The 12,713-nt window shown below is 36.5% G+C and overlaps 1 protein-coding gene across 1 annotated transcript in view; it reads right to left on the bottom strand.

Annotated features, from left to right (window-relative positions):
• Positions 1-10,059, bottom strand: part of CCDC39 (coiled-coil domain 39 molecular ruler complex subunit) — a 30,251-nt gene extending 20,192 nt beyond the window's left edge. The window contains exons 1-8 of the mRNA XM_081956554.1: positions 9,837-10,059; positions 7,278-7,397; positions 5,869-6,015; positions 4,542-4,700; positions 1,980-2,072; positions 1,752-1,880; positions 1,314-1,505; positions 795-898 (exon numbers count right to left, since the gene is read on the bottom strand). Of these exons, the coding sequence (XP_081812680.1) occupies positions 795-898; positions 1,314-1,505; positions 1,752-1,880; positions 1,980-2,072; positions 4,542-4,700; positions 5,869-6,015; positions 7,278-7,397; positions 9,837-10,004 (1,112 nt within the window). The 5' untranslated portion in view covers positions 10,005-10,059. The remainder of the gene's footprint in view (positions 1-794; positions 899-1,313; positions 1,506-1,751; positions 1,881-1,979; positions 2,073-4,541; positions 4,701-5,868; positions 6,016-7,277; positions 7,398-9,836) is intronic.
• Positions 10,060-12,713: the final 2,654 nt, after the last annotated feature.

The following is a 12,713-nucleotide window of genomic DNA, read 5'->3' as shown; positions in this document are numbered from 1 at the left end:
TACTGGCTAGATCAAATACTAGCTTTCACTAAAAAAGGAGTCCTTGCAGATTTTACTCCACTAATCATTGCCAACACTGGGTGGTGGTGGTGGTGGTGTATGCTCATCTCTGTTTCAAGACTATTGAGCCAGTGATGTCTGAAGGCATTCTCATGCTTTGAAGTTATGGAGTGCTGTTATCGTCCCATAATACAATACAATAGTAGAGTTGGAAGGGACCTTGGAGGTCTTCTAGTCCAACCCCCTGCCTAGGCAGGAAACCCTATACCGTTTCAGTGATACTTATCTATTCACATCTGCATGCTTTTAAAATAGGTTGGCAAGAGTTGAGGCAAGGACAGGAGCTCACCCCATTGTGTGGTGTTCTGGACTCAAACCTGGGGTGTCGGCTTTCCAGCTAACATCTTAACTGCTGAACTACACACCGCTCAACTTTTAACTAAGCCAGTTAAAATGAAATGGTGCATGTATATACTGTAGTATAAACAGGCTAAATTTAATCGGATTTAGCTTATTGTGCTATGTAAATTCAGCTGGTTAAATATTTTATGGTTAAATATACTGTGTTAAACGCCAAAATGGACTAACAATAGTCAAATTAAGTGTGTTATGTGACTGTAGCTGTTAAGTTATCTCATAAATTTAAGAAGTTTCAAGCACATAGCCAGATAGTTAGCTTTGTAAATTAGGAAGCAAAAGAAATTGCTCATTTAGTAGATGGCAACCGACCTACCTAGTGCAGCATTGTTCAAGATTTGTTTCAGGATTTTTAAAAGTATTTAATTAATACATACCTTAAATTTTTCTCCTGGATTTCTTTCTTAAGGTTGGCTACGAGGGTTCTCATTGATTCTAATTCAGTAGCTGTCCCATCCACAGTAGCTTTCAGTGTATCCAACTAAACAATTAAAGAAGTGAAGTTATAAGGAACATTTGTGTTGTTCATACAGAACAATGCTGTTTGTCCTTTTGGGGAAATACAGATATTTTATTTTTTAAAATATTTTAACAATTTTGCAGTTTAATAATTGGATGCTTGAAAAAAATAATATTTTGGGAACATAAATATTTTCTTTAATTTTACCATGCATCCATGTCTTTAGCGCATTGTCATCCAACACTTTTGTGTGAATGCGAAATAAGCAAATAATCCTTACATTAATTTTATTCAAATTCTATTCTTATTCCTATTCTAAGAGGTTCCCTTTCTCACACTGTAATCAGAATTGGTATTAACAAAATATTTACACATAGATTCTGACCTAAGAGATAATAAAGACCATTATTCATGTATCAATTTATGCTTAAATTACCTCATTTTGAAGTGCATCTCTATTATTTTCCTCTGTCTGGTATTCTAATCTCAGTTTGGCAGCTTGTCGATCAGCAATGGAAATTCTCTTCTCATACTCTGCGTTGTTCCCGCTTTCATTCGCCAAAAATTGGACTTTGTCTTTAAGCACGCTTTCCTTTGCACGGATTGCTCTTCTTGCCTGTGCTAAAAGCTATCGACAGAACATGAAAGAATGAATAGGCAATAAACCAAATAACCTCAAACATTCTAAATAAGGTTAGGAAAGCAGCCCTGTCTTTTTTCTGGTGATCTCACCAAATGTGCACTCTAGAATAAATTGTGTCACACTAGAAAGCAGTTATCAAAAATTATATACATATGCATATACCAATAGGAAGGCTCATTAGGTCAGATTATATTCCATAATCCATTAACAAAATCCAAGGGAAAAAATTACCAAGGCACAGCTATCTATTTCTTGATCCCGTTTCTGCATCTGTTCTATAGTGTTTTCCCACTGTCGGATAAGGTCTTGTCTTTCTTGGTGAACTCGGCGGAAGTCTTCGGCTGTTTTGTCCAATTCGATCTGAAAGCGAATGGTATCAGTTAGCAAAATATTTTACTTATAAGCAACCCTTAAAATGTTGCATTAACATTAATTTTCTAAATGCGTTTGTGAACAAACCTGAGCAGCTAAGGTTTCTGTAAGTTCATTGTCAAGAATCCTGCGTTTATTGTTAGAATTAACTGTCAGCATTTCGATTTGTAGACTCAGTTTCTGAAAATAAAGAATAATCAAGGTTATTCTTTTAAACAGTAACTCCAAAAATAAAATACAGCTAGGAACCATTAAGCATTACCAACTGTTATATTGCCCAAAAGAAAAGGCCATTATGGAATCCTATGGGCTCAAGAAATCTCAAAGAAACAGTGACACTGACTCTTTACAAAATAGTAAATAAGACATTTAAAACAAAAACCCACCATAAAATGGCACAGATAACTAGCCCGGTGGGGACCAAGTGAAAAGAAAAGGGCTTCAGTTATGCTTGCTTTCAAAAAAAATTCCAGGGCCCTTCCAAATACCAGTAGGGTGAGGGTAGTTCAAATCTAAGGGGTTACCTCTAGAGCAGGAGTTCCCAACCGCGGGTGGGAGTCAATATTCCAAGGGGTGCGAAAACTTGGGTTTTGAAGTTTCAAAATTATAGTGTATATGCATAATTATATGCATATAATTATTTACTTTTGTAAGGGGTGCGAGAATATATCAAGCGTTCTAGGGGTGTGGGGTATAGAAAAGGTTGGGAACCCCTGCTCTAGAGAAAGGTACTGCTAGAGAGAAGTGCTGCTTATAGGGTCATGTGGGATGGCAATGTTTAATTGAAGGAACCTGGAACATGCCAACTATGCCAGACTGAATCAGGCAGCAGATACTATGGGAAACAGGTGGTTCCTCAAGTAACCAGGCCCTATGCCATGGCAACTATTTTAGTTCCTTATTTGAACTTTATTAGATATTGTTTTAAATAGAGAGCTATGAGGGAAATGAACTATTCCAACCAATTTACTCAACACATATATTACACATATTACAACACTTACATATATTACAACCACTTATTGCTTTATATTATGTATGGTAAAAATATTTCCAACAGTTATTGTGCTTCATTTCATATTGTCTGGATTATCTGTTGCAACAGTAGGCAATTTCTAATTTACACATATTATGTCTGCAAAAAACTATGGCTTTTGAAGCTATCAATATATTAGCCTGTATTTCCCACCAACCTTGCAATTAGATGAGAATTAAGAAGTGAACTGCAAATTCCGTGCTGATCTAGTCCCATACCGCCAGCTGTGTATTTGGAAGGTAAAAACTAAATTGTTGTTTGTTTCTGATAATTGCAGTAGGAAATCACGGCTCTGGAGACAGGTTATCGGTGGGGAGCAGGGAGAGCCTTGTTACTTTGATATTGTTTCTGCTGAAAATAGTGATCCTGAGCTGAATCACCTTAATACTGGGAGAGAAATTCTGCTTAGGACCCTTGGTTCCCATAACGGAAATAATCTATAGCCATGGGAGAACCCTTACAGTTTCCCTTTATCTCCCAGTTCATTTAATATTCATTGGGAAGAAGGGGAATGCAAAAAGATGGGAATGACGGATGGTGGTGTTTGTGTGTGTGTGTGTGTGTGTGTGTGTGTGTGTATGTATTATGTATCTATCTATCTATCTATCTATCTATCTATCATCTATCTATCTATCTATCTATCTATCTATCTATCTATCTATCTATCATTTTAATTCTGGGGTAGTTTTTTAGGGGTAGATTTTAATGTTGCTTTTAATTTTAATTATTATTGTACAGTTTGTATGTCTCCTCCTCTATCTATATGTATCTATATGTATTTATATTGTGTTTTTATTATGACTGTACACCGCCCCGAGTCCCTTCGGGGAGAGGGTGCGGTTTATAAATTAAATAAAAGTTAAAGTTAAAGTTAAAGTTAAAGTTATCTATCTATCTATCTATCTATCTATCTATCTATCTATCTATCTATCTATCTATCTATCTATCTATCTATCTATCTATCTATCTATCTATCTATCTATCTATCTATCTATCTATCTATCTAAATGAATTATTCCATGCTGGCTCACTACAAGCAAGGGACTTTAGGATGGATATTATGGCTCTAGCTAGGCAATTACATATTTTTCCTTTATTTTAACTAAATAATGATGGGCAGTTTTAATTTGACCCAAACACCACAACAAGAGAAAAGATACACAAACTATTTTCCTAGGTGAGCTTATTTCCCTGTAACAAAAGCCCAGTGGTTCAGGTTGACCAAGGACTGAGATAGATTAGGATCTGAGTTTACCCACTTTTTCAACCAGCAACTTAACAGTTAGATCACACTGGCTGTTCCAGCCATCCTTCCAATTATTTTTCTTGAAATGCAAAAAGAAGAAGAAAAGAATCTGGTAATTTCTTCCCAGTTAGAAAAAAACAGGTTTTCAAAATGGTACAATGGTAAAAGTTTTAATAATAATCTAACTCTCAGATGTTCTGTTCAAATTCAGAATTTTTAATATTATCATTAATTTCTTTTTTAAAAAAGTATGTTTCTAGATATCCACACATCTCCCATACCTGTTGCTATTGTACAATAGATTCTCCATCAAAATAAAATTAGAATGGCATATTTTATAACTTGATGTGAAATATAAAATACATACTCGTAATTTTCCATCATCTTGCTGTGCATATTTCTGGATTGTAAGTGCATCATTGTCTTTATGAGCAGACTCTTCCAACCAAGCTTCTAAGGCTTGTTGGTCCCAGTTCATTTGACACCTTAAGTCTTCCAATTTCTGAGTCAGCTTGAAAACATTATTCTAATATTGATGGTGAAAAGAAAAAAAAATGTATAAGGCGAAGGGAATATTCATACTGTTATTAAATCAATAAACCTGTTATTATTACACTGTTACAAATCTATGTATGATATCTGGTAAAAAAAAACCTACAGCTTACATAATGGCAGAATTAAATGTGTATCTTACAGTTTTTTATTTGTCACCAAGTAATTTAAAAACTTGGTTAACTTAGTCTGAACACAGCCACATTTACACGTTATATAAATAATTCATTTTGGTTTATTAAATATGAATGCATAGTGTGTGAATAATTTATTTTTCAGAATTTAACTGTGATGTTAAACAAAATGAAAGGTATATATAACAACTTAAGTAAAGTACTCAAAATGCAACACATTCTATCTGGAAACACTGGAACTCCAGAATGATTTGTTCTTCCAGGTTCCCTGAACTTGCCATTCCAATAGTGATCAAGACATTGTTCCAAAATCACACACTACAATTCACATGATCTGGAATATTCCAAAGTTTTCTAGAATTTTTAGAACTCCCAACCTTATTTTATATTTCTCAAATGAAGGATTAAATACTGATATTTAAGGAGGATTTCTATAGATTAAGATAATCAGATATACCAGTAATTGAGGTCATTTTCCTGAGGAAAACCTTAGAATTGGGAAAGCAATAAGAAAAAAATACTTAAATCCAGATTCCCCAGACTGGAACCTTGTAGATCTTTTAAGACTACAAACCCCATGATTCTCTACAGTAGGCGTGGATATGTAGTTCACTCAAGAGGCATCCTGTTGGGTAAGAATTTGAATCCTGCCTTTGCCTAAAGATTCTTTGATTCAATTATTTTTCTTTCCTGTAAGCTACAACTCCATGATATAAAATGTATTTTGCACTAGCTTCCAAATTCAATTCCTGGCATCTCCAATCAAAAAAGAACAGATAACATATGGACAATTAAAATAAGACTGCTAGACCAAGAGAAAATTATGAGTCAGTTTTCCATCTTCTATTGAACCAGAGGTACACCCTGAAATGAGTGCTCCAAAAACCACTAATAAATGCACTGTTATTTTGTTTTCTTTGCAGCAATGCATGTGACGAGTAAGAGTTGGGGGGGGGGAGTCTTTGACAAGGTATTTTTCAGATGCACAATGAAATATTTGAAACGTACTTCCTGACTATTTTTCTTCTCTCTTAGTGAAACCAAATCATTTTCCAGCTTTTGAATCTCAGTCTTCAGGCGGCCCACTTCTCTCTCTGCAACAGCTTTAAAATGTTGCTCAGTTTCTATTTCATTCTTCCTGGCTCTGAAAAGACACTTAAAAAACAAGGTTATTCATTACTTCACCAGTTTAGTGAGCAATTATCATCTGTAAACCACTTTTAAAGCTTCATTCTCTTATTTAGGTATTAGACATTTTTAAAAGGATGTAAAATTTAAAACAAAATACCCAAGGAATGTTGTCATATAATTGTAATAAGCCCTTTAATTGGTGTTTATATAAACATATGCATCTTCTATAAGAAGAGATCAGCACTGACTCTCACAGATCAGTTTTCAATTCTTGGAACACAAAAAATTGAGATGTAATTTTCAATCCATTGTTGTAGCTTTCTCTAGCCCAGAATGGAAGAAAAATAGGATTAATTATATTCATGTTAAGTTTACAGCCAAGAAGCAAGATTCAAATAAACATTTTAATGATTTTAATGGATTTAAGAATTAGCAGGTATTTATGTGTTCTTTCCATCTGCATATAGAAATGACATTTTCTAATTTGCATAGTTTTAATATTTTAAATGCTTTACTATTTATCTTATTGCGATCTGCAAGCTGCTCAGAGTCACCTTATAGAAAGTTGGGCAGCATATACATTTAATAAATAAAAAACATATTGCCATATGCCAATGAATGTTGCCATGAAGCAACATTCATTTCCCATACAAATTCACCCAGGCGTTATCTATCTAGAACTAACATAATAAATCTAAACTCCTTTTTGTTTTATGGGCTATCATCTTATAAATATTTAAATGTTAAAATAATATGAATGTTAAATAATATGAAGCAGAAATGAATCTATAGATTTTATAAATACAAATAAGGGAATATTTCCAGTATTTAAATATAAATGCAAAATAAAGACCTAACAAGTGCCTTTATAAAGAGGAAGAAATGCAACTCCTATTGATTTGGGATAGTGAAGTTCCATTTTAAAAGGGTTAAGTCACTATTACTATGTGACTAATTTCAAATAGTTATGCATAAGATTATAACTTCATACACCAACTTAGCATATTTGCTTTGAATCATATTGCATGCACTAAAATTATCATGTAGTAATTCTGCTTAGAACTGCTCATTAAGTTGTGCAATGCAATAAACTTACTGAAATTAAACAATCTATATCTAGTCATTATTTAGGTGAGAAATTGATTCAGACTTTTATGTATGTTTCCAAATTCCATGACAGAAAGTTGGATCAATAATACTTATGGCAAAAATCTTAGGCTTACAATAGAATAAATGCATATAAAATTATGCTTTACAGTAGGTGATCAAAGTCTATAATCACTTACTTGTGTCAAATCAAACTCCTGTTTGACATTTTTCAAGTGTGAGGACATTGCTGTAATACGTTCTTCATAGTCTGACAACTGATTTTGCAAATTTGTCTTTTCTTTTTGCAAATTTTGCAACTGTAAAACAAAGATCAATATATTTAATGTTACAAATTATCAGAAAATAGAAACACACAAACAGGACTATGGTGGACTGGAAATATTCTTGTTTTGCAAAGATAAACCTCTGCAGGGATTAATTTGAAGAAAATTAATATTTTTCCTGTACTTTGTGATTAAAAAAAAAAATCTCAACCAAATTCAAACAATTTAAATAGGTTAACAACATTGATAAAAAACACATATTTCTACATTGTGTTAAAATGTAAGATAAAATGTTAAAATGTACAGTAAAACTAACAGTAAAAATTTAAAAATAGCACAACACAATTAGCACATAATTAAAAGGTTTGAGGAAAATATGTATATTTTCAACTCCACTGTGGGACAATAAAAACAGCATCAAGTGTATCTCCATTAGAATGATGTTCCTAAGTCAAAGGGCTGCCACTTAAAAAACTTACTCCTGAAAAATCTAAATCTGTACCCTAAGCAATAATTTTATTTAAATACACTCCCCATGGTATAAGCCATCCCATTTTATTGGGCTATATATAACCTGTAGATATATACCCAGATAGTTCAAGAATGTGCCCTCGGAAAAGGTACCTGGGATGATCTCACCGCAATCACACCAGAAACAGTTAAATTGTTAGCTTCCTTAGATATTGAATTATAACATCTATCTCATTGCAATTCTATGGCTCCATATTATGGTGATTATTAAGGGTTTTATCTTCATTTAATGATGGATTCAGAATCCAGACATCACAGGGTTGATTCCAAAATGCCTCTCTCCCTTCAGAGGGTTTATTCTTTTTATACAGTTTTTACAAGCAAAGGAACGAGCATATAGCAACAGCATTGTAACTGGCTTATTTTCCTTGTCAACCTCTGAGAACATCCCACCCAGCATAAAATCTCACATCACTCAATAGTTCCTGGTAGTGCCTTGTTCTACTAATTAGGTGAGCTCATAGACAGTTGAGGTAATCAGTTACTAAGATATGGCAGTGTGCTGCGCATGCCTGTATGTAACCTTTGTATAACCTCTACAATTTAATATATTATCTCATTATATTTATTATATTATTACATTATATTATATATTATTATATTATATTCACACACACACACGTTATTTAAACCAAATATGTGTATCAGTGACCACTATATGCCATACGCTAAATAAATAAAAATACACCCAGACAGGTATACATCATGGAGACATACACGGACATATATGCATAGAATTAAACAAAATGGACCATGTTCTGAATCAGTACACTGAGTTCAAATTATGTTGATGTCAAACCAGAGGAAAGCCGGGTTTGCCCCCTGAGTCTGGATTAGTGAACGGGAAAGTGAGGGAGCCTTCCACCACCAGTCCTATCAAGATGGGGATAGAATCAGAACTGGGCAAGTACATACAATGAATACATTGAATGTTATTATTATATAACCAACAATGTCAAATCACTGACTCTTTTAAACTGACCTTAGCCTTCCTATGCATGAAGTTCTTCCCCAAGAACCTTGAGGATCATCATGTACCTGGGTAGTACATGTGCAGCTTTTGTAATTCACCAATGGAATTTTTTTCTCAACGTGCTGATTATTATTAATGCACAGGCAAACAATCGATACAAACTCAAGGTAAATCGCTCCAAACTCGATTGCAGAAAATACGACTTCAGCAACAGAGTGGTCAACGCCTGGAATGCTCTACTTATTGACTCCGTTATTACAGCCTCCAAACCCCCATAGCTTCAACCTCAAACTGTCTACCATGGACCTCACCCCATTCCTACGAGATCTGTAAGGGGCCGTGCATAAGCGCACCAGTTTGCCTACCGTCCCTGTCCTACTGCCCCCATTTATTTGTACTCATTTTTTTCATTCATGTCCATGTTTATACCTATACCTGTTATCTTGTACATGTTTGACAAACTAAATACAAATGTTGATTGCAAATGCATGTGCCACCCAACTCCTGTTCTTCTGATGATGGTGATTAGAGCTGGTTGGAAGGAGAGAGGCCCCCAGAGGACCTAGCAAGAAGGGGAAAGCAAAGCAGGGGCGATAGGGATATCTTCTCCATGGATATCCTGAGTGACAGGGAAGAAATGCCAGCTGCAGCATTCACTCGGGCAAATTCCTTGTTGGGGCAAATTCACAGCCAAGCAACTTCCCTGGAGATACACAAGAGGCAGATAATAATACCCTCGTTCTCGGGCAGAAATATAAATGAAGGCGGCGGACTTTGCCTCATCGCCTTAGTCATCTTGAGAGGAGCCCGGCTGTTGTTGGTGGGGGGGTTTTTGGTCGTCTTTTTGTCGCCTTCTGCAGCCTCCATTGCCGGACCCTGCAAGGAAATAAAGCGTGCTTTCTCTCTCTCTCTCTCTCTCTCTCACACACACACACACACACACACACACACACACACACGTCCCTTGCCTCTTCCTCCAGCCACTTGTTTTCTTCGTTAGCCACGGGAATGGCGAATCCATCTTCCCAGTCGAGTTCGGCCAACACCAAAGCGGCCGAACCGATGACGGGGGGCCCGATGACAGGGGCCCCGCTGCCGCCGCTGCCGCCATCCCTTCCGCGGCCTTCATTGCTCATGGCGCCCCTGCCTCAATTTGGCCACCGCGGCTGCCTGGCCGCCGTTGGTTGCCTTAGCAACAACCGGGATGCGTTGCCTCGGCAACCCCCGCGCGCGGAGCTTCGAGTTCCGGTCCTTCCCCCTCCCCCCTCCCACCATCCCACCCGGCTGGCTGGCTCGCGCGCTTCCCTCCCTCCTCCCTTTTCAAGGCTCTTCGCTGGTTGCAGCCGCTGTCACTCAGCGCTGGGGTTGTCGAGGTCGATGGGAATTGTAGTGCTCGGGCTCAACAGGTGGCCGCTCCTGGTCGGTTTTGTCTGAGCTAGAGGCGACAGGGCTGTAGGTTAAGGGGAATCCAGATATGAGACCACCAGGAAATGCCAGGGAATTGCCAAAAAAACAAACCTACTCAAAAGAAGACAATGAGCAACCAGTCATATGGCTTCAAAAGTAATTTGGAAAAGAATCTTGTTTAGAATAGAATAGAATAGAATAGAATAGAATAGAATAGAATAGAATTCTTTATTGGCCAAGTGTGATTGGACACACAAGGAATTTGTCTTTGGTGCATATGCTCTCAGTCTACATAAGGAGAATAAAATACATTCATCAAGAATAAAAAGATATAATACTTGGTGATAGTCAAGGTTACTAATAAGCTATCAAATTGTACTAGGAAACAAATAAAAACAATATAAATTGAAAAATACAAGCAGCATGGTTATAGTCATGAGTGGGGAGAGATACTAGGAAGGAAGAGAAGAATAATAGTAATACATTCTTGGTAAATTATTGACAGCATTGTGGGAATTAGTTGTTAAGCAGAGTGATGACATTGGAGGGGGGAGGGGGGCTGTCCTTTTGTCTAGTTGTTCTGGTGTGCAGTGCCCCATAGCGTCGTTTTGAGGGTAGAAGTTGAAACAATTTATGTCCAGGATGTGAAGGGTAATATCTGAACAACTTGGCACTGGATTTTGGAAACAACCTCTGAATCTTAGATCTTCACAAGCTAGCCACTCAATGTTGCTGTGGCATGAATTCAGATTTTACAAAAACTCTTCCAAAGAGATTTATCAGTTAATGTCTTTGAGAGAAGACCTTTTGCGTAAATCATACAACCACGTGCATTCTTTTTCAACAATCTATATTTTAACCAAGTTTTCTTTTCCTCTTTTAAAATAAAATTAGGTAACATTGCAACTCTATAACAAAATAACCGGAGAAACTCATATACAAACGTAAAACACCTTCAAAATCCAGAAGAAGGTTAATCTGTGATTACAAAAATAAAAAAACCCAAAATAAATAAAGAGCACCATAATACCCGAGAGCATTTTTACTTTATGTTGATGTTGTGATGAAAAATCTCCCAGAATGGCTTACATGCGAGGAACAAAAACAAACCCTTCCACTACAAGTTTACAACTAAATAATAATCTGAAAAGGATAGAAGGAAGAGAAAAAAGGAAATGCAGGCATTAAAAGCTATTCTGGCTGGGATGGTGGGAATTGTAGTCCAAGAAATCTGGAGGTCATTGTATAGTCCTCCTCTCCCAATTTTGATTTTTGATTCTTCCCACTAGCCACGTTTTCAGGACCTTCCAGAATACCATCAGGTTGGGATCCATTTGGATCTGAGAGAGGTCATCATTCCAGAGGCAGGTGTCACTACAGTGAAAGCATAGTTCATGACTATCAATAGATGAATAACACTGTTTCATCAATGGGATATGGCATGTACCCACTCTGTCAGATCAACTGGGCAGATACCACGTCTTTGATACTTTGTGGTATTTTATATTATATTTTTATGGTCAGATTTCCAAGTTGGGCTCTTAAACATTTAACAGCTGCATGAGATGCAGCAATTCAGTGCATACAAGGAAAGCTTCCAGCTTGTTGCTTGATTTATTTATTTATACCTGTTTATTATTTACAAATAACCGAAGATAGTGAACATATACGACACACCTTCCTCCTCCTATTTTCTCCAGAACAACAAGTGTTTAGGTGAGTTGGCCTGAAAGAGAATGACTGTTCCAAAGTTACCCAGCTGACTTTCATGGCTAAGATAGAACTTAAACTCATGGTCTCCTGCTTTTTAACAGAATAAGAGATTTCAAAGAGACCTTTGATTTCTTCTAGTACAACCTCCTGCTCAGGCAGGAAACCCTATATCATTTCAGACAAATGATTGTCTGATCTCTTCTTAAAAACCTCCAGTGTTGGAGTACACACAGCTTCTTGAGGCAAGTTATTTATCTGATTAATTGTTCTAACCGTCAGGAAATTTCTCCTTAGTTCTAGGTTGCTTCTATCCTTGACTAGTTTCCACCCATTGCTTCTTGTCCTGCCTTCAGGTGCCTTGGAGAATAGTTTGACTCCCTCTTCTTTGTGGCAACCCCAGAGATATTGGAAGACTGCTATCATGTCTCCCCTAGTCCTTCTTTCTATTAAACTAGACATACCCAGTTCCTGCAACCGTTCTTCATATGTTTTAGCCTCCAGTCCCCAAATCATCTTTGTTGCTCTTCTCTGCACTCTTTCTAGAGTCTCTGGTATGGTGCCTTAACCACGAGACCAAGTTGGTTCTTTGGGTGACAAGCATGGCACTTCTACTCACTGTGTTACAATTTAAGGTGAGATGTCAGGAGAAACATAAAAATAAGTGAAATGCAATGGAAATTGCATTTTTAAGTGACGTGTTGTAAAACAAGAAGAGATACGTCAAG

The sequence above is a fragment of the Natrix helvetica genome (assembly GCF_964273705.1).
Source record: "Natrix helvetica genome assembly, chromosome: 5".
In the NCBI taxonomy this organism is placed as follows: Eukaryota; Metazoa; Chordata; class Lepidosauria; order Squamata; family Natricidae; genus Natrix; species Natrix helvetica.
Note: the sequence above shows the minus strand (reverse complement) of the source record. Positions and strands in the feature narration are given on the sequence as shown.